At 41.4% G+C, this 26,679-nt stretch overlaps 1 protein-coding gene across 1 annotated transcript; it reads left to right on the plus strand.

Moving 5' to 3' along the window:
• Positions 1 to 26,656, plus strand: clip1b (CAP-GLY domain containing linker protein 1b). Its single transcript, XM_084034780.1, has 23 exons — positions 1 to 121; positions 3,341 to 3,551; positions 4,393 to 4,797; positions 4,875 to 5,005; positions 5,334 to 5,458; positions 5,558 to 5,759; positions 5,849 to 6,046; positions 6,200 to 6,303; positions 6,435 to 6,495; positions 8,161 to 8,265; positions 9,989 to 10,150; positions 10,378 to 10,473; positions 11,634 to 11,691; positions 11,784 to 11,869; positions 13,547 to 13,621; positions 17,614 to 17,720; positions 20,913 to 20,958; positions 21,195 to 21,238; positions 22,280 to 22,385; positions 22,471 to 22,636; positions 22,721 to 22,773; positions 22,852 to 22,964; positions 23,303 to 26,656. The coding sequence occupies exons 2-23, from the start codon at positions 3,461 to 3,463 to the stop codon at positions 23,535 to 23,537; spliced, it is 2,769 nt and encodes a 922-aa protein (XP_083890906.1). The 5' UTR covers positions 1 to 121; positions 3,341 to 3,460; the 3' UTR covers positions 23,538 to 26,656.
• Positions 26,657 to 26,679: the final 23 nt, after the last annotated feature.

Here is a 26,679-nt window from a genome sequence, read left to right on the forward strand (position 1 = left end):
CGTCATGCTGGGGCTAGGCTCGGGAAACGGAGAGCCGCTGGAAAAACATGTAACGGTAGAGATACGCTGCGCCCACCCCACGACATCCTCCACTGAGACTCAGTTCACCAGCAGAGACCAAGTAAGCTTCCACGGCGACCACTCACTCACCTGCCCGTTGTTATTCAGCTTTAATGTCGCCTCCGCAGGTCGTTAGTTTTTCCCACGTTAACCCCAGTTTATGTTTCCATGCTAATCTGAAGCTAGCTAGCTAGCAGTGGCAGTTGGGAACGCATTCCAACAGGGACCAAAGAGCCAAACACAAAATACGACACCGGGGAAGGAAGTTTGAACTGGGACTCTTTGTCCGATAACATGTTTGGTTAAAGCAACCTGCCATTAAAAAAAATAATTTTAACGTTTAGCATGTTTTAAAAAAGTGTTCACACCTAAGTTGGAGGATGCAGCAAGTAGAATGAGCTCATCCCAGATGACGCGGGCCAGCCTCCTTATCTACCGGTCATGAAACAAAGCGGGGATTTTATTTTAAAATGTTTCTTCATTTCATGGTTGAAGTCGGATTCGCGTGTAAAGATAAATGAGTAGTAGGTTGAGATGCTCAGGGGGGACTTGGGGAGCCACAAGGTGGGATCTGACAGCTCTCTAGGTGTGCTTGTTGTTGTGGCAGCACCGGCGGGGCGGAGCCAGCGGCGTTGAGGTAATGTTATGCTGCTCGTATTGGATGATGGTTTGCGTAGAAATGGTCTTGAAACGCAGTTTACTGCTGTACTATCACAAATTACAATAACACATTAGCAGTAAAACGTTTGTTTTAATTAAGTCAATAAAAATAAAACTTTTTATTGGATTATTGAATGGAAATGTGTGAAAATAGCAGCTCAGCACACTAGAAATACTCCACTACATGTTCAAAACCCAATTTGAGTAAAAGTAATTATCAGCAAACTCTACTTAAAGTACTTAAAGTATAATAATTGCTGCTTACTAGGAATCGACTGATGTGGCTTTTTCAGGGCCGATACCAATAATTATTAATCTAGGATACAGATAATCAATATTTTAATCCGATATTTGTCTGCAGTAAAAAAAAGAAGAAGAAGTGTCAAATGGTGTCCAAACTGTTAACAGAAACAATTTGTTGAAATTCCTTAAAGCGTATAAAAGTTCAGGGAATGACTGTAATATCAGGGATTTTCTGGAATATCTGCGAATTTTGTTTATAGTCTTTTCCAGACGGGGAAAGATGTTTTTTAAACTGTGTGCTATAAAGTTCAGTGAATGCATCATAGTCTATAAGATAATCATGTGTTTGTAGCATCGCCAAACTGTGAGAACCTTGCGTCTGCCCTGTTTTCAGCTTTGTGAGGATGCATTTTCCAACCAATTTTAAACACTTCACGGAGAATTTCAGAACACATAAGGGAACACTTTGTCCCTTCAGTTTATCACTTTCATTTATAACATTCAACATCAACTCTTTAAGTGCAGTTTGCTGAGATACCAGAGTTTCTCTCAGTAGATTTTATTTTAAGAATGTATTCTCCCAAGTGGAAGGGTTGCCTGGGCAGTGGTGCTGCAGAGAGCTGCAATATGCAGCCAACAAGACGGTACAGTGGTACACCAAAGACAGTAAAAAGTAAGATATGCAAAATATTGCATATGCCTTGAGAGATAAAAGTCTATAAATAGTAAATTAAAAAAAGGGGGTAAACACATAGGCATCATAAAGACAGAGAGAATCATAAAAGCCATGAACCAATAAAGTTCAACCGTGCCTCTTTCCTATTAAATGTATTTTTACATTTACAGGCAACCTGAAGGCCATAGTTTGCATTCAGAATACAGAATGTGACTCTGTGACTAAAGCTGGCAGACAAATTTTGTTGAGTGAAAAGTTAAATATTTGCGATGAGATGTAGTAGAAAGTAGCACGTTGAACCTCATGCATACTTGTTACTTGAGTAAATGTACAGGGGGCAAAATTGAGCCCTGTTATTAACATTACATTTAATTTACAGTTCTTGGAAAAAATAAAAAACTCCAACCTTTGAAAAACCCAGAATGTCGTTTAACAATTCTTGTAAATGGTCTGTTTTTTGTTGTTGTTTTTTCAAACAAAGACAAAGACAGGAGCTGAATATGGCATTTTAATCAGGTTCAGTTTGTACGCCATAGACCCAAATTAAAATGTTTAATTTGAGCTTTTTATATATGATATTCTCTATAATTCCATACAAAAATATAGACCGAGACGTCATGACCACGCCCGCTTAGTAGACAGGAAGTGTGTCCCAATGGTTGTGTTGGAATGCGGCAAGTTTTATAATTTATAAACAGTGCTAGTTGCATGTTTGTAAATTAAAAACAAATCTGCTGGTGTGAAGTTAGAAAGAGGCTTCAGGCTAAAATTAGCTGCTACTAGCACCACACTCCTACTCCCACTTGCATTGTGGGTAATATAGACACCAGGAATTAAAAACATAAAAATGGTTGTGCTGTATCCTTTTTATCCTTTTTTTTTGTGTGCGAGTCTGACAACGTCTGGATATGAAATTGGTGGAGCGCTGTCAAAGTGTGGAGGATGATGTGTTGACACATAGCCTTTAACTCGGTGACACGTAATATCTGTCCTGACCTAGTTCACTCGGAGTGAATCATCTGCTTTATGAATAAAATGGAAGCGTGGTCCGGCTGCCGCCCGGCGACACCTACGCAGTACGTGACCTGCAGAGAGAGGAAAGTCTTACATTCGTGTCCAAGCTGGAGAATTTAGCCTCACTTTATTTGATAAGTGCCGCATTCATCTTTATGGCACTTAAGAGTACAAAGTGAATTCATCAGACGATGCAAGATCAGCTGGACATCACATTTCTTACATGGGTGATCATAAATAGCTCGGTAATAAACAGTAGGAGGTTTCTTTAATATTCCAGGGTTTAATAGTCGTTGTATTTATAGGCGTACGGTGCTTATAAAAAGCATTCCCCCCATTTCACTGAATGAAAGTAGATTTGTATTAATTGGATAATAATCCATTTTGTAATTGACAACTTTTTAAAAAGTTACCCTCGAAGCAAAAGTGCTGTAAATTCTGTGGTAATAGAATAATATTTCTTGTTATAATAATACCATTAAATATAGTTAGTGAAGAGAAAAACATGCATGAATAACGCATAAGTGAGAAATACATTAAGCTGTGTAAATATCGACTGTAATGCGGTTCACCTGGTGTTTTTTTTAAACCAGCTGTCATCAATGATATTTGTGTACGACTCCACAAAAATGTTGTTGATTTTCCTCTTGATTGATTCTATGCAATGTTTTTTGTGTTGTCTTCCAGTTCCCTTCCATCACATTGTGACTTTATGGGTTGGTGGGGAAGGCCTAAACCCCGCACCGTGATCAGGCCAGACGCCCCACAGGTTCCCCGCCGACCCACCTCCTGGACTAACAAGGAGCCATGAGTACATCAGGCAAGCTCAGCGGGATCAAACCCCCCAGCAAAATAGTCCGTCCATCTGGGGCGCCGTCAAAGACGTCTCCACCCTCCGGTGAGAATTATTGAAATCATTACACTACATTTATATTATCTTGTCATTTATAGTGCCAAACAAATGTTATGCATGAATTAATTTCACCTGGGTAATTGGGACACATAATGTCATCATTGCTGGTCAAAAGTGATTACTGATGCATTTAAATAGGAATAAACAGGGGATTGTGTCTGAAAACAAAATGTTCTATCTTTATGGGCAACAGTGTGTATATAAACGGAGAATGTGATGAGTATTTTAGTACATACATCCAACAGGAAAACACAAGAGTGCATTTATGTGTGAAAATTAATATGAACCCATAAGCAAAGGGAATATAATGCACCTTTATAACTGAACTAAACCACAGCAGGATGTCGATTTGGAGGATTTCAAACACATCCTGTAGTCAGCAAGTAAATGCCCTGTTGAAGTGTTCTTCACGGACCTTACCCTCCAACGTCCATGTGACGGGGGGAAACTACAACACGGAGGGTTTTTATGGGGAATAACATGACCTGTCTGAAGAAAAACTTTAATGCTAATGCATTTGAGAAGTTTAACTTATTTTGTTTGGTATAAGAAATGGTTTTGTTAAAAACATGTATTTGTATTCCTCAAAGTAAGGGATTAAACAACAACTGTTCTAATGACTGAAGCAACAAAATCACGTTATTATCTTTTAGGGGAACTATTTTCATAAACAGAATCTGAGATGTCCAAAATTCATAGTTTTTAGCTTCTTAATATTTGTATTATACTTTTGAAACAAAGACAGCATAATCAGAAATGTCATTAGAATGATAGTTAATTATAAGTATACAACTGATACATATAGAATATATGAATTGTGATGCAGGTGCTCCAAAGTCAGTTCCTCCAGAGAAATCCCCCGGCAGAGTGACCTCACCGACCCACGAAGGAAGTGCGGACTTCCAGGTCGGAGAGAGGGTCTGGGTCAACGGCAGCAAGCCCGGCTATGTGCAGTTCATCGGGAGCACGCAGTTCGCTCCCGGGCAGTGGGCGGGGATTGTGCTGGACGATCCCATCGGGAAGAACGACGGGTCCGTGGCAGGCATCCGGTACTTCCAGTGCGAGGATGGCAAAGGGATATTCACGCGGCCTTCAAAGCTATCCAAGACTGTGCTGCCGGAGAAGGAGGCAAACGGGGGGCAGGCCAGTCCGGCACCAGGGGCAGTTCCTCCAGAGAAACCAGGGGCCGCTGTAACAAGCGAGCCTGAACCTGCTGGCGCCACCACAACCGGTAACATCCAGCAAATACGTCAGCCAAAACACGGATGTCTGTTTTTCAGTGAGGTAAAGGCCTTTTTCTTTGTTCAGCTCAGGGCACCGGCATAAAGACGAGCGCTGCTCTCAACCGAATGCTCACATCCAGCGAGTCTGTGTCTAACGTCTCAGACACCGAATCCATGAAGAGGAGGAGGGAGCTGAGGCTGGGAGACCGTGTGCTGGTAAGGAGGCGTGGTGTAAAATGTCATATTCAACCAACTAATCACAAGTAAAATCCTGACAGTGATATTCAACAGTGTTATTTACATTTACATTTAGGTCATTTAGCAGACGCTTTTGTCCAAAGCGACTTACAATAAGTACATTTGTCAAAAGAAGGAAACAAGGAAACCACAACGAATGCTATCGAATGTTATCATGTATTGTGACTTGTTAAGTGAAGTGTGTGTAACAATAATTTACTTCACTGATACGTTTTGAGTTTGAAGGCCTGAACTTCAAATGGAGAAATAAAGAAAGCAGTAAATGATTGGGTTTTTTTGCGTGTAGGTTGGTGGTAACAAGGCAGGAGTAGTGCGGTTTCTGGGAGAGACAGACTTCGCCAAGGGCGAGTGGTGCGGCGTGGAACTGGATGAACCGCTTGGCAAGAATGATGGAGCTGTGGCGGGGACCAGGTAGAGACCACGTGCATATAATCTCATGGCGTAACCCGTAAAGAAAGTGTTCCCGTCTGCCGAGGGTTCAGTTTGTGCCCGACCTGCTTTCCCTCTCAGGTACTTTCAGTGCATGGCCAGGTATGGTCTGTTCGCTCCGGCCCACAAGGTGACGCGTATCGGCTTCCCGTGCACCACGCCGACCAAGGCGAAGAGCTCGCGGAGGAAATCCACCCTCAAGAAGAGCCCGAGCGCTTCCTCCATCAGCTCGCTCAGCTCCGCCACCTCCTCCATCAGCGGCAAACCCAGCCGAGCAGGACTGGTGAGACTCACTCAAGGGTTAACGTTTACTGGTCACGCAACTTTATTTAGTCAATTTTCTTCACGTGAAACTTTTTTTCAACCTTTAAGCTGACGGAGACATCTGCCCGGTACGCTCGCAAGATCTCTGGCACCACGGCGCTGCAGGAGGCTCTGAAGGAGAAGCAGCAGCACATCGAACAGCTGCTAGCGGAGCGGGACTTGGAGAGGTGTGAGGTGGCGAAGGCCACGAGTCACGCTGGAGAGGTGCAGCAGGAGATGGTTCAGCTGAGGAAGGGACGGGATCAGGTCAGATACGTGTGCATGTCACCTGCAACCAAAAAAAGAACATAATGATAACAGCCATGAATTCAATAAAAACTGTTTTAAAAAGAGTGGGTGCATTGTGTGCATTCACCAAATCATGTAGTAGTTGGTGTTATTGATTCTGTGTGTTTACAGTATGCTGTGGAGACGGAGGCAAAGCTGGATCAACTGCGTTCGCTGGTGGAGGCAGCAGATCGAGAAAAGGTGGAGCTGCTGAACCAGCTGGAGGAGGAGAAGAGGTGAGTCTACCTGTCGCCTGTGCATGACACCTGTTTCTAAATTAAAGTCAGGGCAGTGGACAACACGTCCAACATCGTTTTTAAGTACGTGCCGTTGGAGGAAACGTTATGATTGTCCATGCGTTTGACAGGAAAGTGGAAGACCTGCAGTTCAGCGTGGAAGAGGCCTGCATCACCAGAGGAGACCTGGAGGTAACATCCCGTTATATAATCCGGTCCTCAATTAAACATATTCTCTCACTCACTGCAGCTCTCTGTCTCCCGCTCGTCAGGCTGGATTTATTCATGACATCCGTGCCTGAATTATTGACAAACCTGAAGGATAATTGAATAACTTAAAGGGAATGTTTGGATTGTTTGAAGTGTGGTCGTGTGAGGTCTGTAGGAGGTGTGTTACCTACAGGAAGTAGGCAAAAGCAACGTACTGACATCGGACATAAAACCATCTAGTCAGGCTTTAAGGAATGAGTTTGCGTCTGGCAAGTGTTTTCTCTCTTTTCCTGGTTTCGGTGAGAGTTTGATTGACAGATGGTTCATCCAATCACCTGCCAAGTATTTGTTTTTCTTCCAAACAGGCTTCTCAGATGGTTCTGTGTTAGGAACCATCTGGTGCAGCATGTTGGCTGTGGACGGGGGGGCAAAGCTCTTTTTATATTCACTGAAAAAATCTGTTTAAATGTAGAATATTTTCACTGTTTTAACCAGGAACTGAAGCCGTGAGGTACATCTCTATTTAAAGCCACCAAAAACAGTAATTTTAACCAACAAAACTAACTGATCAAGGCAGCGGTAGACCAGCAACTGCCGGTAAAATTACTGTTTTTGGAGTCTTTGAAGAGAGCATAGATAACAGCGTCCGCTTCCCGTCTGACGGCTAAAGTAAATAATTGAAAATATTCTAAATATAGTGTACACTCGAAATGATATTGATTATTTGAGGTGAAATCCATCCGAAGCAGTTTGATTGCTATGCTTCTGTTTGTTTCTCCAAACTCCATCTACTGGAGGTGACACACCATCTCCAATTAAAACATCCAAACTATTCCTTTAACAAACTTATTATTATTATTATTTAACCTGTCTATATAATGGACACCCGAAGCTTGTATGCAAGTTTCTAGTTTATGAACACCCATATATTTTTGCTTTTACTGGCTCCGTTCATATTTCTGAGGGACTTTAAAATGCTAAACTGACGCTTTGCATTTCCCTGATTCGATCAATCATTCTGTCTCAGGTTTTTTTCTTTTTCCATTTCCTGCACTCTTTGAATCATTCATTTGCTTTTCTTGTTCAGACGCATCTTCCCTCCCGCTCCTGTGATTCATCTATTCATTCATGCTTAATTCCCTCACCCTCTCCTCTCAGATTCTCCCACCCGTCTGCAGCACTTACATGACCATCCCCTCATCATCTTTTCATCCACATGCCCGTTCTTGAAAGCTGTTTTTTGTCTCGCCTCGCCCCTCAATCCTCTCGCTTGCTTTCATCGTCCTCTCGTCTGCAACTTCTTCGGTCCGTGGAGGAAATCTATGGCTGAATTCATCACTTTTCAAGTACCGGAATAAACAAGTGCCAGTAGAAATAAAAGTGGGTGAATCAGAGTCAGAATGAGATGATTGAAATAATTAACTCCTGATATTCCTCAGAGCAGAATGAGTGAATAACAGTCCCTCCCTTTGTTCGCTACCGACTGATGTAACTGAATTGCCTGGAAATCATCAGTGCTTTTTTGACTTTCTGGCTCTTCTCTTTTTAAAGTCTTGTCTTCTTTCCGTCCCGCGGCACACAAAGCTGGCATGTCAGTGTTGCATTGGTGTTTGTTCTCCTTCTCTTCCTGCTCTCTCTTACTAACAGACGCAGACCCGACTGGAGCATGCCCACATAAAGGAGCTAGAGCAGAGCCTGCTTTTTGAAAAGACCAAAGCTGAAAAACTCCAGAGGGATTTAGAGGACACTAGGGTAATGCCGGCAGTCCCGGTCGCACAGCAGGACTGAGCGATGTGCTTCCCCCCCCCCAAACTGGGCTTTAATAATGATGACACAGAATATATTGAAGGAACCACAGCGTGCAAATATTATGCAAATTTGTCAGATTTATCACAAGCCACTCCCTCTTATGGCCTTTGTCCATGATTAGTCCAGACACGGGGGCATTAACATCCCATCAGACCTCGAGCCTTTCTAATAACCAGGTCTGTCGTACTGAAAATGATGCATGGGTGCATGAACTTTTCTTTTAAACTTAGTCAGAAAACGCTGTGTGCTTTTGAAGATGTCAGCCATCATTTTTCTTCTCAAGCAAATCCCATGAAACGACCAAAAACCAACAATGTGTTTGTCTTTTTAATAACCTTCCAACATCTCGAGTCCGCCTGCTGTGCTTGTGAAACTTTAATCTTCCATGTTTAGTTTTGACTTTAGGGACAGAAAACAACTGGCCACTGTGATATTTGTGCCTGAGAAAATAGATTTATAAGAAAGGAAGAAGGAAGAATGCATGTGTACTGATGCACAAGAATGTACTTGTAGCAAAAAGGTTAGTTATAAACTTTTACGGCGACAGGACAGTGTGTGTGCGATTGAGTTAAAGTATATAGAGCAGTGTGTGTGGGTGTGGTGATGAAGGGAAACAACAGCGAGGCTCATTTATGTGTTTTAAATGGAGTGGGATGGCTCAGAGACAAAAGAGGCACCAGGCCGTGATGCACACAATACACGTATTGTTGTTGTTTTGTTTTTTTTTCATGGGATTTGTTGACAAAAAGAGAATGAAAAATGTTCTTTAAAGCTCCAAGCTTTAACTTGTCTTTCTCCCGGTGTAAGACGGCAAATCCTGAGTTGCACCAGATTCTCTTGTTTGTGGCTGAAACGTTGGTCTGGTCCCCCGTGGAGAGGGTTTTCCTTCTGTAGCCATCCCAATTAAATGATTTGAACCTCTGTCAACATTAGATGGAGGATATGAGGTTTACTGATAACATTCTTGATTTAGAACATTTTTCTTGTATGTTTTGAAGGTACCCTCTTAGACGGTGTTCTATAGTTTGTTAATTTTATTACGCTGAGTTGTTCAGGCGTCATAAATTAATAGTTTTATTCTAAAATATAATAGGAGGACTTTTTTTTTTTCTTTAACCAAACTTTATTTTGGATTTCCACTTAATAATCTTAATATCTTAATTTAAATGTCTCACTATGCAGCTTAGACTCCAAGATAACAGGAAATATAAGTAATAAATAACTTGACGTTATTGTGTAATTACTTAAAATGGTCAGAATCAATAATCAGACAATTAATATACTACAAAGATACAATTGAATTAAAAATAATGGATCAAACATTGCTTTATTATCAATCTGAGGATTTGCTGCTTTTAGGCTTGTTTAATTATTGTAAGTTAAATAAATTTGACGCACATTTTTCACTATTTTCTGATGTTTTATAGGCGATTAATCAAAAAGATTATAAAAATAAATCCGATCGTTTGAGGCAGTCCTTTGGTATTCATAGTGGATCAAAACACACAACGGCGTGGCTGAAAATATTTCTAATTTAAAGTTATTTTAAACTGAATGATCTCAGATATAATCAGGTCAAAGCTCACGTGTGGTTCACACTACACCACCCAGGTGTGCTCTCCTCTTCCTGGCCTTCAGGTCTCCTTTTCTGCGTTATCTACCGCAGGTGGCCACGGTGTCTGAGCGCTCCAGGATCATGGAGCTGGAGAGGGAGGTGGCCGACCTCCAGCTCAGGCTCCGGGCGTCCCAGCAGAAGGAGGACGCCGCCTCTCTGTCCCAGCAACAGATCAGCAGTCTCAAGGCCCAGGCGCAGTCTCAGGAGAAAAAGGTTCAGCTTGTATAATGGATTATTCATCGCCGTCATTATCGCATCATTTATGGCATGATATGGAACTGGAAGAACTGTCATTTCTATTTACAACCCTCCTTTTAGCTCCTAATGTAAACATGCTTCTTCTTTCATGGCGAGGTTTGCCGAAGCTACTGTGGCGATGCATAATTTATGGCTGGGCTCGGATGTACATGTGTATAATGTATACTGTGTGTCGCCGACAGATCAGCGAGCTGAGCGTCGACATGGAGAGCAAACAGAAAGAGCTTCAGTCTGTGCAGCAAGATAAGAGCTTACTGGAAGAGCAGCTGACCAGCCTGGTAAGAAAGGAGGAACGTCGGTGCATAAGGATCACAAACAAACACAGAAGAGAGATAATGTGACATTTCACAAATAGGGAAGCTCGGACATTAAAGCGATGGATTTTTAATCTCTTATAACCACGTAAACCTCGTTACATAAACGTGACGGCAGTTTTACGTCACTTTTGCAAAAGTCACAACGGTAATCTCACCGAGTTAAACCTTTACCATGAACCAACCTGCCTCTGGTCCAGTACTGGCATATAGAGTCCTGTATAATGTGTGTTTTTCTTCCAGTTGTGCTCCTTATATGCAACCCTGTCTCCTACAAAGTCACCTTCCTGGTCTATGTTTGAAACTATTTGAAACGCTTGGTTTATGTTGGAAATTGCGGAAAAAAACTAAACAAAAAACTACTTTGTAAGTTCAGGCAATTTATACCCCTAACCTGCTAAAACATTGTTTTGAAAAAGATCTGCATGAAACATAAGAGTGTTAAAATGTGAAGAAAACTGTTTTAATGTTTGCATTTCTCACTTGTTTTAAGATAATAATCCTGTGAAGTTGATTCTAAATTTGGACTTGAAAGCAAAAAAAGCGAGCGCTTATCTGCACATCTTCTAGCAATGTGCAGTTTAAATTCTGCTTTCCACAACAAGCTGAGAAAACGGAGCGATGTTTGTCATCATCCTCACCGGCTGATGGTTAATTTAGCAGACGTGGATCGATGTTGAAGACATGGTAATAAACATGCAATGATGTAATTGAGCAAATGTTCTTATATTGAAGTGTAAAGCTGGTTTTCGGCTTTAAAATTGCTCAAATCATTATTCCCAAAATAGTTGATTAATGTTCTGCGATCAACAAATCAATGAATTAAGTTGTTTCAGCTCTTGGAGTGTCACAGAAATGTAATTACGTCTGAGACTTAATTCAAACGCATTTTGTTCAGGTCCCATCTGTAACTGTAGTTTTTCCTTTCCGTCTTGTGTTTTGTGTTTTTTCCTCCTGTGAGATGTTTTGCTCGTGGGTGTTTTTGAAACTGGCCTCATTAACGGAGGCATTTTATCCACAAAACTCGCATGTTTTCTGAGCCTGGTCATTATTAGCTCAAGGTACAAGAATGTTACTATGTGAGCGATTAGCTCGTAGTTACGCTGATGTTCCTCCATTTTCAGAGACAAAAGCTGGAGACGGCCGAGGAGGAGAACGTGAGGACGGCGACGACCATGCAAGGTAAACGACTTTTAACGCTCACTGGAGAGAGCTGAGAGCTTTTCGGTGTGAAGTTGATTGTTAAGAGTTTTATGTTTCTGTTTTTCTGTCAGAACTGGAGCACGGTGCAGAGCAGTCGAAGAAAGACCTCCAAACCCTGAAAGAGGAGGGTCAGTGCAGAGAGAACGCGCTGGCACAGGTGGGTCATCGTTAGTCGAAGGCAAATACCGCTATAGACGTATTTTATTATATAAGAAATCAACATCGGCGAACGCTATATGTGGAACATTTTCCTGAAAGACTGAAAGTGACACTTTGCTGCGTTGAAAGTTACCTGATGTTATTGCTGAAAACAGTAAACTGTAGATCAGTTTAAACAAAACAAACTGATTGAGACGGCGTCGGACCAGCAACTCCAGTATGATGACAATTAGCCAACAGTCTATAAGGGAGTTAAAAACATGCAACATGCACATGAATGCAGCAGTAATATTAATCCAGAAACATCAGATATAATAATAAGACACACGGTTGAAAACATCGGTGTTACATCTCAATCTCATGGAAGCAGCGGTCTTATTGTCGTGCTCACATCGCACACAGAAGAGGCTGAAAACCTCCGAACAGAGCTGAAGTCCTCTGAACGCAGCTAGCGGTCAGGCCACGATGAATCAGTGTGTTGGCATTTGCCGATTCTTCACCGAGATAGCTCAGTCTGCTTCTGGCCGTCGACACGTTTCAACTGGAACAAGAAAAGATGGAGATAAAAAAAAGGTTTGGTGTGGCTTTAAAGCAGCCTCTCTTTTAACAATCCTCCCTGAAGTACTCTCCCAGTGTGCTTTCAGTCAGCCTTAATGAAGCTCTCCCACTCTGCAGCTGACTATGGCCACAGGCACCTTTCTTACGTTGTAAAAACATTACGAACACATACACACATTCCCATTTGGGTTTGATAAGTCGACGTGCCAGATTTCCTTTTTCTTTTTTTAAAATTCATGCTTCACAGCTTTGCAAAGTCTGAAGCTGAGGCTGTTTGGTCATCGTGATGTGTTCAAATACCGGTACTCAAAAACTGTTTCCGTCATCAGACAAGTGTTGCCATTATAAACTAGTACAAATACAAAGGTATTAGCATAAAAAAACATTATTATTATTCATACTGGCCCATTAGAATGAAACTTTATATATCACTGGATTATAATTATTAATACAGCTGGTGATATGCTGTTGGTTAGGTTGATTGTTTTCATTATAATTTTGTTGGCAATACTTTTTGTGAGTCGTCTAAATGTGTAAAGTAACTAGTAAATAAATGTAGCAGAGTAAAGAGTACAATCCTTCCCTCTGAGATGAAATGAAGTGTAAAGTTGCATAAAATGGAAATACTCAAATATAATATAAGTACTTCATTTTTTAAATTAAAGTTAGAAATGTTTGTTTAAGCTAAATGTTTCATTGATGTTAATTATGAAACATTGAGAACATAAATGGTCTAATAATACATATAATAAGAGAATTAACTCAGATTTGAATGTTTGTTAAATGAGGACTAACACACACGTGAGGCGGGTTAACAGCAGGTACATAAATAATGTCTTTCTACTGCTTTAGTATTTCTAAAGAAGACCTCATTGACTGTGTTTTGTTCCCCCTGAAGTCAGAGCTTTCTGCTCTCGCTTCACGGGATTCGCCACAAACAAATGTAAAAGTGAAGCAGCCCAACAAGCCCGAGGCCGACTCTGAAAAGATGGCCTCTTTTTTCTTTTTTTTTAAATGACCTCCGATCTCTCCGGTCTATTTATAGAACGCTAATGTCCGTTTTGACTTCATGGAGCTGATTTCCTATCTACGTCTCACCACCCTGGTGTTTTTTCAGGCGACTGAAAAGTCGGAGAGGACGAACCTCTCGCTCCAGAAGCTGACCAATGAGAAGAAGACACTGGAGACTCAGGTGAGCAGGAGGCCTCAACAGGAAATATGTGTCCCTGAAGTCACCGTGCTGTCGTGTTTTATTCCTTCATAGAATAGAATATAACGCAACACATTACAGTACATTAATAGAGAACACTACATGCTGCTGCAGCACCGTGCATGAGCGTTACTTTATGCGTCCACAGCCCCGTGAAAGAAACGATGCACACATGCACATACGTAATAACAAGTTCAGCGTTTCTGGCCCGTGGGGTTTATTACGTAATACGTATTCACATCAGGATTCCCACGCTGACCGCATGTGACTGTCCGACTCATCGCATTCAATAAGTCACACATGAAATGCTTTGGACCGTCTCTCTTTTATTCTCTCTCTCTGCAGCCACCTGTAACATGATTTTTTTTTTTTGGTCATTGAAACCAAGCTGTTCCTCAAACTGTCGGTCCCCCTGCAGCCGCTCACTCAGCCTGGTTCCCAGTCTCTCTCCCGCATAAACTGAGCTCCAGCTGGTCCAGATGTTCGCTCTTTACGACGGCGGGGGAAATGGAGATAGGAGATTAGAGACTGGACGTAAACGTGCTCTCTGTTTTGGTTGCATCTATTTTTAATCTCCCCCCGCGACATAAACCTGTGCTGTGCAGCATGTTTTCAGCGCTGCAGCATAAACTCTCAGTGCTCTTCCTGCTGTTCTAAGGGATTCAAGGGGCTGATTTTAAAGTGGAAACAAGGACAAATAAATACAGATAAACAGAGAAAAATAAGAATCTCAACTATACACAGCACTTGAACTAAAGAAAAATGCAAAAAAAGCAGTATACACACAGTAGTGTACAACAGATATTGTACGTGTCAGTGTGAATTACTCACTTAATACATTTTCAATTTTTTGTATTGATAATATAAATAGAATATTCATATTAGACATGAAGACATGCTTTCTATTATTTATGTTTTTATTCTATTAATCATCCATTAACTGTTTAGACAGCTGTTTAAGATGCTTCATAGGTGGAGTTTTAGTAGTTTAAAATACCGTAATAAGCATCTCACGTCTACTTAGAACCACATTATAATGTGTTGAATGATAAATAAGGAGGGTTAAAATAAAGTATTATCTCATCAGGCTGTGAGCGACATTATGGTAGAAATATATATTCCCCAAATAAATAACTCCATATCACTGCTTTAATACAGAACTAGAAAGTCTATTTTTACCCCTTGACATCACTCTGAATTTAATTTCAAATTATGAACTGACGTGTTTAAACTCACTTAAAGAGGGCGAAAGATCGTCATGAACGCAAACTGAACTCGGCCGTCATCAAAAATGAAGAATAGGAAAATGTTTTTGCAGCTACAATGAAGAGAATGGAGTTTAGTCTCTGTGGAGGAAAACAAACGCACACGTTGTAATTTATTCAGCAGGGAAGCTCTTACATCTGCTTCTTCTCTCCGCTCAGCCATGTTGCTGTATGTGATGTAATAGTGTGTGTGTGTGTGTGTGTGTGTGTGTGTGTGTGTGTGGTGATGTCGCACATCTGTCGGATCCAGAGCTGAAACTTTGAAAGTCGGTTGTTTTGTTTTTCATTAATGTTGCATTAAAACTTGTGGAACTTTATTAGAGAACACGAGGACAGAGATGACAAGGAAACGAGGAATAGTTGAGAGAAAACTCTCGTTACCAGCTTCTCAGTTGTGGTTATTATTTCCTGGTTTTCTCTTTTATGATAGTAAACTGGATATTTTTCGTGGGGAAAAACAAAAAACAATGTGAACTTGAAGTCAAACTGGTTGATTGACGTCTTGCCTGAAAGTCAAAGCCAGTTTTTTTTTGTATTTATATTCATCATTCCTCTGATCTTTTTATGTTTAAGTGGCTTCTGAGTTTTGGTTACTTGCTGGTCTTCTTTTTTATAATAGGCTGAAAATCATTCGGTCAACCAAATTGTTATAGACAACAATTAACCGTTGATGGAAATGTTAGTTAGTTGTCCGTCTACAGACGCTGCAACCCTAAAACAGACTTAGAGACTACAATATGAATGGCTTGTTATTGTTTTTAATCATGTTGAACACCGTGAATGATCTTTTAGCAGAGTGTGTACATACGGTGTTGGAGAGTGAGCAAACGAGATGGGGTGGAGGGGGGAGGGGCTTATTCTGGTGGGGCTTACATAATGGAAGTGTTCAGCTTCTTTAACCCAACTGTGTGAGAGAGAGAGAGAGAGAGAGAAGCTGTTGAGGCAACGCGCCCTCTGTTTCCCTCTCGCAGCCGTGCACGGCGGGGGATGAGAGCTGCTGGTTTATTGATGCCCGGCTTGTTTTAGTCTGTGCATGTGACGCTGTAGAGAGAGGGTGACATAGCGACGGCGTTGTTGTGGAGCAGTGTTAACACAGGTTTGAATCCGGCGGTGGTGAGCTGTGCAGGCATGGACGTGGCTGCTCTGCATCAGGGTTACTCCAGTAACGTCTACTCGCCTCACTACCAGGTAAGGTCACCTGAGCAGTGCAGCAGATGGAAGTGCATTTTACCGTCACTGAAAGCAGGAAGAGGTGGTGTTAATTTCCCTAATTGGCTCTCGTAAATGATTATCTTGACGTAATTTGTTGTGATGAAGCCTGCGCTTGTGACCAGAGCAGATAACCTCTGTGAATTCTGCACATCTGTGCATGTTTGTGTATGTTTATGTGTGTAAGTGAGCATGCTCTGCACACTAGAGGTGTAGATAAATACTAAGGTGTTTAGAAAAAGTCAGAAACTTGCATTTAAATGCATCTGAAACAATGCAGACAGAAACGTGCTGCAGAAGGGTGACAGTGTGGATCGTTACACATGAGTTAAGATGTATTTAATCTGCAGCCAGCTGCAGCAAATGCATTGATTTCAAAGTCATTGTTGTTAATTAATTATTGGCTGTTGCTATTTTAAAACTGCAGAGATTGCAGCGCCGCACGTGTCAGTTTGATGATTAATGAAGTGGGGTTTGTTTGTTTTTGAATCCCAGATATCTGAATTGAAACTAAAAGTTTGCCTGAGGTGACGTTGGATGAAGTGACGTCTCCGGGGATTTTATTTTTAGCTTCACGTGGATTGAATCCATTCTGCTTTTTTGCTGACTCACCACGAATGCATCAGAGCGTTGTGTTTTAAGAAGTTTCACTCAATGACCCAGAATTTCTCTTTTCTGTCCGCAGCTTTTTCCTCCGATGCAAAAGCTTTTAAATGTTATTAATAAGTGTTTTATGGGGGAAGCGGGTGCATTTTTATTTTATTATAAAGATGTGACAGGAAATGAGGGAGATGCAACAACGGTGTCTGACTCGGAGCAGGAACGTTCTGGTTCATCGTTGGAATCCTGACCCCAAAATTTAGGATTGCCCCTACTATTTATATTTTTGATCAAAAATTCAAATATATTTTTAAGCAAAAATGCAAAATGTGTGCTAGAGTCACATTTTTAGTCAAATATCATACTTCCTCTCATAAAGTCATAAAATAGACATGAAACCTTTTGATTCTCAAATGACCATCGCAAATAAACGTCAATTAATCCGCTTAGATATCATAGAATAAATGTAGAATCATCACATATTAAGCTATTCAGTTATCTGTACATCCATGGGCACGCTGCAAACAGCAACTGCTGATAATTTCTACATCCAAATATAAAGGCCTCTAAAGAGAATAGCAGCACCTTACCATGTTTGATGAGCTCCCGCTCCCCTGATGGCTTTGAATCTTACTGTAGTCATATTGGATGACATGAGGATGGCGCTCCAGACGGGATTTAGATTACAGGAGCACCAGCCACCTCGCCAAGTTGGTAATTGTAGCTGTAATTAAAATGGGGGTGTGTGGGGGAAAGCGTCCCCACATATGTGCTGGTGTTAAAATCACCCCACCTGCCCCAGAGAAATAAATCCAGTCCAGAATGGGGCGTCAGTGCTGCTAATGTTATTAAGACGAGCAAAAGAGAAATCGTACCCATCCTGTGTCTGTTCCTCCTCAGCTCGAGGCTTTAAAACAGCAGAACTCCAAATACCAGGAGGAGCTCAGTCTGTCGAAGGAGCGGAGCAGCTCGGAAAACCAGAGAATCGGAGTCCTCTGCAAGGAAATGTGAGTACTCCTGATAATCCTGTGTCTTTTTTCTGCTGCCGTACATGTCCTATAAAGGTCAGGCCAGTTCATTATACTGGTGTGGTTCATCTTTCCTGGGGGGCCTCGCCCGGTGATTTAAAAAAGTCCAGCCTGCGTTTTTAAGCTCTTATTCAGCTCAGAGAACGGACCGTGCAAGTGGGGCTCACTTTAATTGAAATGAAGATGTGAAAACTGTCTTAACGTTTTAAAATGCATTTTTAAATTGGCTCCATCTGTATCTCTCCAGAGAGATCCTTCCGTAAATATGCTCCCAATTGTTGTGTAAAGCCCATAATGAGCCAGAGGGTGCTATTATGTGATTCCAGATATTATGGTGGAGTACAATGCACAGTACTCTCTTGGGGTAAAATGGCTTCGATGTTTTTCACTCTAAAATGTTGTACACCCTTAAACTCTAAGATCTTTAACTATAAATTACTTTGCTAAGATTTTCCCAATCATTTATATCACTTGTCTCTCCGCTCAGCTCTGTTAAACTGCCTTTAAATAAACACGCATCAACAAAGTGCAGTTTTCTCTGTCTGGGTCGAGCACCGATACTCTGGCCTGCATGTGTTGTAGGATTTCCACCGAAATACCAACTAACTGGCCTGCTGATGCTGCCGCCTCTTTTGAGTGAAGCTCCCTTCTGTCTGTGCTGCACCTGTGCATCTAGCACTGGGCAAAGTGAATTTCAGCAGAGAAAATGTCCCTAATGTGGTCTCCGTGTAATGGATTAATATGCATTCACACTGTATGGAAATGGATCAAATCAAAAGGATCAATGGAGTGGCTGAAAATGCATCCAGATAGTAATATTTTGATGTAAAAGTACTACGTAGAAGATGGTCCTTACATCATGTGAATGGATGAAAGCAAAACATGATGAAGCATAATTTATAACCGGCTGTGTCGGCAACAACTTAAATCATATTTTGATTAGCAGTAGAGCTTCTACTGATCGTTAAACTGAAACTGTTACCGATGAGGGGTTAAAACATACTCCATCCTTTAACAGCATGTCTTTAGTTGACTTTGTTGTGTTTGTGGTGGATCTCCAGCCCGATGTCGAGGTCTATTTATAGACCCCGTGTGTTCGAGTCTTTACATCATGCTGCCACACCTCCCCTGAGTCATCAGGGCCCCGTGCTGTGATGTCAGAGCTCCAGATGGTTCTAATTGGCTGAATAACGGTCATTAATATACGCAGCGTCCTGAAGGAGGAGCAGCAGATGGAGACGTCAACAAATATCTTTAGTCACGGTGAAACTAAAGCGGCTTCATCCTCCTTTTCAAGGAGCGCCTGAACGCCTGATTCATTTAAAACCTCACATCCGTATGAAGAGGAGTCACGGTCGACACCTCCGTGGCTTTGTTACAGTTTCCCACCCTCAAGCTCCATCCCGTCTCCGCTCAACGCCGCGTTCCTCCATCCTTCCTCAGGCTGCTGCTCTTATGTAATCGCTCCGTATCTCCTCCTAGGACCGCTTGGCTCCAACATGGCGGCTACTCTCATTATGACATCAGTGTGTGTGTGTGTGTGTGTGTGTGTGTGTGTGTGTGTGTGTGTGTGTGTGTGTGTGTGTGTGTGTGTGTGTGTGTGTGTGTGTGTGTGTGTGTGTGTGTGTGTGTGTGTGTGGAATCAATGTGGCTTTTGTGGCATCTGACAGAGCAGCTCAGATGTGTGATTTATGTTGTTTTTGGTGCTACTGTAGGTCAAATCTTGATTCGTTTGACCGTTAAAACAAGCTGTTTATATGAAAATATATATAAACACTAAGATTTGCTAATTAGCAGTAAAAGCAGAGTACAGTTGAGGCCAAAAAGGGATTATTAGTTTTGCAGGTGTTATAGCTCAAAATAAAGTAGTCAGTAGGATTCATCCTCTGGGGAACAGGAGTTCCAGGACTATTAATGCAGCTGTAAGATGTCTTTTTAAGATTTTCTTCTGTGTTTCATGAAAAGAAAAAAAAAACATTGTCAGTTTCTCCTTTGGTGAAGCACAGAGCATAAAACTACAATAATAAACCATTAAATTATAGATGAGGCATAAAAACAAGTTGCAGAAGCTGAGGCCCAGCTGCTTCACCCTTCTGTTTACACTCTGAAGGGGAAAACAAGTGGCAGCAGCGATGGTTCATATATAAAGTATGTGGAACAAACCATATTCTGTTCCTAATAGTACACCTCCCTGTTGTGTTTGGGTGTGGAAGCTACAGAAGCATGGCTGATGAAACTATAGAGCAGGCAGCCGGAGCCCAGACCAAACTATGAGTCACACACAGCTCCTTCTTCTTATTTGACACAAATCCTACAAATGACCCACATGCAGCTAATTTCAATTCCTCCATCAAAACATCGTTTGGTTTCTAGCGTCCATAAATATCTCCATTCATAAATTCCCAGACAGAACCGTCTCCGCCGCCGTCTCCGGGTCTAAATTTGATCATGTGATCCGATTACAGTGTCAGCTTTGTAATATGTCGTTGGTATTTTCCCTGCATGGCGACTGTATCGCTCTGCAGAGCGTATAAAGGTTGTAATCCCTTAAGATGTTTAAAGTAGGACGATGTAGAACTGGACTTAAAGAAATACCCTGAAATACTCTAATGTGACCTCTTTAAAGTCTCACCAATCTAGCTGATAATTTCATATGTATTAGACTGAAAATATGGGCCTTTGTGTGGTGAATTTATGTGTAACCCCCTTATTGTTTATTACACTGGTTATTGTCAATGTTTTCAATGTTATTTAAATGTATTTTGATTTATTTTTATATATAGATTAATGCTAAACGTTTTAATTTGTATGGATGGATTTTGTGTCGGAAAAAAAGTGGTGAAAAATGATGCCGTGCTGTATTTGTTGATTTCAGTCTCAGTGTCCCCAAACACTGTGCAGTCTCTTCTATCTATTTTTATATTTCTTATTATGCCAACGAAGGAGACACAGTATTTCTAAAGGCGTGTGCTGTCATAAATGACAAAAAAAATAATTGCATCACCAATTAATATGTAATTTTCTCAAATTAATGACATGCAATGACACTTTACAGCTCAGATCAGATCAGGAATCTTTTAATTTTTGCGCTCAAAATAATTCAGTTGTTGGCTTCACACCAGATTTAAGCGCTGCCTTTAAGTGTGTCACCTTCTTTCTCTTCCCCCTCAGTGAGGAGCTGAAGCTGGCCTCCCAGAAGTCTCAGCATCTTGAGGAGGTATTGTATTATTATTATTATTATTATTATTATTATTATTATTATTATTATGTACACGGCTTCCTTCAGCTTCATTCTGCTCTAGAGATCAGGGTTTGTTAAGTCAGAAACGGTGATTTGATGAATGGGTTTTGGCTCCGCGAGGATTTACTTCCTGCTGTGAACGAACTCTTAAAGCTCAGACGGGTTTAGCTTCTATTTAAATGCCTCTATATTTGTGTGTGTTTGCCTCTCAGCACAACGAGGAGCGCAACAGTCAACCGCCAGACATGAAGACCAGGTGAGAGACCAGGATTGTACACACTTTAAAGTGATAATCTTTTAAAGTGATGTGTGTTACAGTGAGACTATTGGCAGCAGTGTGTTTTCTTTAGTGTGTAATTGTTGTGTTTTCGTCACCTTAGAACAAGCCTTTTTCTATTCATTATGTTCCATGTTTCTACAGTAGCCCAGAATGGACAAACCAAACAGAGCCATTCACGTTTTCGTATATTTTTTGCATCTGAGACAGACTGACAGACTTTTTTTCACATCTGATAAGACGGTTAGATATTTAAGATGCTTTATTTCTGTTTGTTTGGTCTTATTTTAATCCGTTTCTAAGTCTGGAAACAACAGAACGTTTGTGTCGTATCGGCTCTTTGGAGGATCAAAACGTCTCCACGTAACCTTTGGAGGTGCATGTTGGGTAAAGTGTGAGTGACGGTTAGTGTCGCGTGTTTGATATATATAAGATCAGAGTGACAGGAGAAGGAGACGGGAGGCGCGGAGCAGCTGATAGATCTGTGGAGTCGGCCGGAGGGAAATAAAGAGGCGACGAGCCATAATTAGAGCAGAAATAATAGATTTGGAGGCAGAGATCGTTCTCAGGTGAACATGAAAAAAAGGACAGGAGATGTGATTTGGTGCAACGACCTGCTTCACATCCACTTTGATTTGTGAAGAAGGCTGGAACATAGACGCTGTCTCAGGCTGGGGCTCTGATTTGGGAGGCAGGTGGTTAAAATCCACGGCTCCATTAATCCACTGCAGCCGAGGTGGTGAATTTATATGGATTTCCTGGGTTCTTATTGCTGATTTTAAAAGGTTTAATGAGGAAGGAAATGCATTTAACTTGCAACGAGGTGAGAAAATGCAACTAAATTAGATCAAATATGCAGAGAGATTTGCATATTTTTGTCTCAGAAAAAACGTTCCTTCTATCTTTTTGATCTTCAGCATCTTTTCTCATTTCTAAAATAACATCTCAGACGGACAGAAAACATTTGGGTTTACTTGACCTCATCATCATAATGCTACTTTCTGAAACATTCTTCTCCAGAGAAATCATCTGTAACCAGGAAACCGAGGGAGAAGTAAACTTCCAGAAGTCCACGGGAGCCTTAATCGCAGACAAAGACCGGGAGCTGGAAACTCTGAGGAATGAGGTACTTACTCGTGACGCTTCGCATCATTTCTTTTAAAACCTCACTCTTGTGTTTTCTCATTCCTGCGTTTACTGCGTCTCTGCAGATCGCTGTGCTGCGAGGAGAAAACGCCACGGCCAAGGCGCTGCAGACGGCCGTGGAGACGTTGGAGAGGGACAAAGCTCAGCTGCAGAGCCGCGTTCACAGCCTAGAGCAGAGGCTCATGGGAACGCAGGCCTCAGAGGGAGGAGACGGGGAAGCTCCGCCCTCAGGTGAGGAGACCGAGGATTCGAGTGTTGATGCCTTTTCTTGTAAGGAGATTGTTTTTTTCTTTTCAACCTGTTTCCTGTCTGCAGGCGATGCAGCTCTGGAGCAGCTGAGGGAAGAGAAGGAGTTCGCTGAGGGGCAGGTAAGACTGTCGGGATGCTTCCCAGAATCCACTGCTCTCGGCCCTCATCTAATCGGTGTCTCGACCCGTCTCCACCAGATCAACTTCCTGAACAGCGTGATCGTGGATCTGCAGCGGAAGAACGAGGAGCTGAAGATCAAACTGAAGAAGCTGGCGTTGGCCGAGTTCAATGGCAAAGACGGGACGGACGGGTAAGAAACGTACAGCGTCATAGAAACGTACAGCGTCATAGAAACCTACAGCGTCATAGAAACGTGCAGTGATCGTTGCTTCCTTTGGATATTATTATTGTTGATTAGATACTTTTGTATTTTGGGCTGCAGGTTTTCTGCTCTCATGGCTGAGATTTAAATCTTTAACAACGCAAATATAATCTCAGTCATTACCGAAAACATGGGCATCGTAGTTTTTATCAAACAAACAGGGGGAAGTTGTTTGTGGGGGACTATTTTCAGCTGCGGATTAATCCACGTTTGGAGCTCTAGCAAGTATTGCACTAGCAGGACGCTCTTTGCTCTTTGCCACGCAGGTTCGTTGAAGGTGTGTCGAAGCGGGAAAAGAAGGCGACTCCGCGTCTGTTCTGCGACATCTGCGACTGCTTCGACCTCCACGACACCGAGGACTGCCCCACTCAGGCCCAGAGCCCCGACTCGGTGCCTCACTCCACGTATCACGGCAACCCGGCCGACCAGCGGCCCTACTGCGACATCTGCGAGGCCTTCGGACACGCCACCGAGTCCTGCAACGATGATCAGACCTTCTAGCGGCTCCAAAAGAACACCCTGCGTTTTAATCCCCTTCCCCCTTTTTTTCCTCTCCCACATCCAGCCCAGCTAAACTCCCAGCAGATTCCCCCCCATATTGTATTTTTATACCGTATTTATGCATATCACTGGTAGCCACTGTCCTGATCTAAACCCTTAACCCTGCAGCTCTGCTCTCTAAAGATAAACTGTAATGGAGAACGCTCGTCCAAATATGCTGCTTTGGTGCAATATTGATGTTTCTAACAAAAAAAAAGGGATCCGTCCCGGCACTCGTCGTTTTTGCAGAAGTTTGTTTCAAAGAATAGTTGTTTTTTTATTTGTTATTTAGTGAAAAACGATGCGACTCAATGAAGCACAGTTAAAATCGAAGGGAAAACGAAGCACCTCTTCGACTCTACATTCCTCAAGTCTGTACGGCTGCCAACCAATCAGAGAGCGATACTGCCATGTCATATGACTTCACTTATTTTCAATATTTAGGGATATTTTCCATCTTGCCTTTTTTTCAGGCGAGAGACGAAGTTGGCAAATTAAAACAATCATTTGTTTTATTTAAAGTTATTTTCTTTAATGCATGATTCAGCATTTGCTGACCGTCTATAAATACTGAACAGTTATTTTTTACTATTCATGTCATTACGGCACTCTTTGATTTGATGATAATTCTTCTCAAAATATTATTACTCCTTACATTTTAACAACTTTATTCACAGAATAATACACATTTCTCTCAAAATAGTACTTTACTTATAAAATATGATTTTTCTTGAAATATATTATTTCTGAAATACGACAACTTTTTTTATTCTCAAAATATTCTCACATTTCTTGTAATATTATTATGATTTTTCTCTCAGTATAACATCATTATAGATATATGAAAACTTTATTCTTGAAATATTATGACTTCATTTTCAAAGGATTTTGACTTTTCTTGATATATTACGACTTTATTGTTGAAATATTATGACTGCATTACCAAAAACAAAGCCAAATTGTTTCTCTCGTCGTAATGAAGCTAAATGTTAATCTATGGAAAACCAGTAAAATGACATTCAGTCTTTGTAGCTTCCAAAGTTAGCGGCTTTGTTCCAGAGCTTTCACCTGCATCTCACGGTCCTCCTCGGTGGAGTTTACCGGCTGCAGATGAAGACCATGAGATGCAAATGACGAGCGCAGGAAAAAGCTAGTAAGTGGACCTTGACTTAAAGGGACACTCCGCAGATTTTACACATGAAGGTCAGTTTATTTGTTCACTTGTTTCGTGGCTTTTACAGCATTTTTTCGGTTTTGACAGAATAATTTCACAACAAGGTCCATTTATTTATGTATTAGTTATTCTGGAGCTTTCATCATAATCACACTATCTTCATCAGCAGTTAAATGTTAGTGTTGGTGTTTCAACGTTTTTTCGAGCACTTTAGAGACTGTACAATGATGTCGGTGTAAAACGTGATTTGAAGTTCATCTGCGTTTGCATGACCGCGTGGCAACGCGATCCAAAGCTCCAGAGCAGCTACTAAACGTGTGTTTTGTCTTCTCTATAAATCATCAAGCAGGTTAAAATCCACTGTTACGGAGGATTTGTTGTAGCTGATGAAGAAGCTGTTGCATTTTGTTATTTATTGTCTAATCTTTCAGTAAGCGGTGATATTCCTACAGGAGCATAAGCTAGCACTGATGACGTCTGTACGAGAACGACTAGTAGCCTCACGTCACAGGAGGAAACTACAGAAGCCTCGACTAACTTAGTTTTGCACTGTCCACTTTAAAGATTCACTAGAAAACAAACAGCGCTTTAACTTTATGATTCACAATTTAAATAAAAAGTGATTTCTACCCTGCAGGTCGGTGCAGATTGTTCTGCGCTGTCCCATTTCGTACTGCCCTCTTTTGAAGCTGATGTTTGACGTTTTTGGGAAAAATGCGCTTGAGAAGATTGTCGCTAAATGTGAGGCTAGTTAAAGGAGCTTAGCCTAGCTTAGCACAAAGTCGGTAAACGGGGCAGAACGGTGAGTTTGTCTTTGTGTAAAGAAGATATTAGAAGGTTCTGCTGCAGGTATGATTGAGGTCCTATAGGATATTTAAAACTCTTGTGTTGGGGAGTAACGCGGTTGTGTAAATCCTTTTAGTGCCTCCAGGGGGAGCTGTGTGAAGTATGATGAGTCGCCTCCAGTGACATAACTTGAGGCGAATCATCAGCTCCTGTTGGCGAGAAAATACAAAAACTCTGGAGGTGTGGCGTCAGAAAGAAACTAGCTTGACCACAAGCTAGAGGCTACATTAGCCGCCACTAGCATAGCGAATGTCTGATAGAGGAGAGAAATGCGTTAAATAAAAAGACATCTCTGGCTCCACTGAGTTGATTTTGACATAGTTTTGTCTTAAACTGTCCTAATATTTGATAAGATAACGATGATGAATCTGCTGATCGCCCCGTTAACGGCTGATTTAGTGGTTCGGTCGTCTCATCCAAGTCAACAAACGAGCGCATTTCCCAAAAATGCCAGAACTATTCCTTTAAATTAACCCCTGTGTTATAGCGGCGTGTACTTGTCTTGTTCTTAAGCACAATTTTGGATCATATTGAATCTTCCAGTGTAACGGTGTATTATATAATACATGTGACTAACCATTGACACGAGCCTTTTTGTAAATACTAATCAGAGGCTTCCTTCTGATGAACGTGTACACAGTGCCACGAGAAACAGAGCTTTTATGTGGACGCCATTTTATTTTTCTGCCCTGTTGATAAGATTGACATTGTATAAGAAACACAAAAATCCCATTTGTATAGACTTTAAAAACCTTGTGTACTTTCTAAGTGATGTCTAATTATGAGTGTCATGTTTTATATATGTAACTATTTCAGGCATCTAGAAAAATGGTTTCAAAGCCATTTTCCAGATGTTGACGTGGTGTAAAATGTCGCTCTTTCTATGTACTGTATACTCCTGAACAGTCCAATAGAAATAATAAGGAAAAAAGCCTGTATTTGTGTTTTTTTTTTGTCACACTAGCATCAGCGGTGGAAGAAGTACTTCAATTTGTAGGTACAACTAAAAACTCCACAATATAGAGAAACTGTTTCAAGTAAAAGTACCGCTTCCAAAAAGTATACACTTAAAAGTACCAATAG

The sequence above is a fragment of the Eutrigla gurnardus genome (assembly GCF_963514095.1).
Source record: "Eutrigla gurnardus genome assembly, chromosome: 19".
In the NCBI taxonomy this organism is placed as follows: Eukaryota; Metazoa; Chordata; class Actinopteri; order Perciformes; family Triglidae; genus Eutrigla; species Eutrigla gurnardus.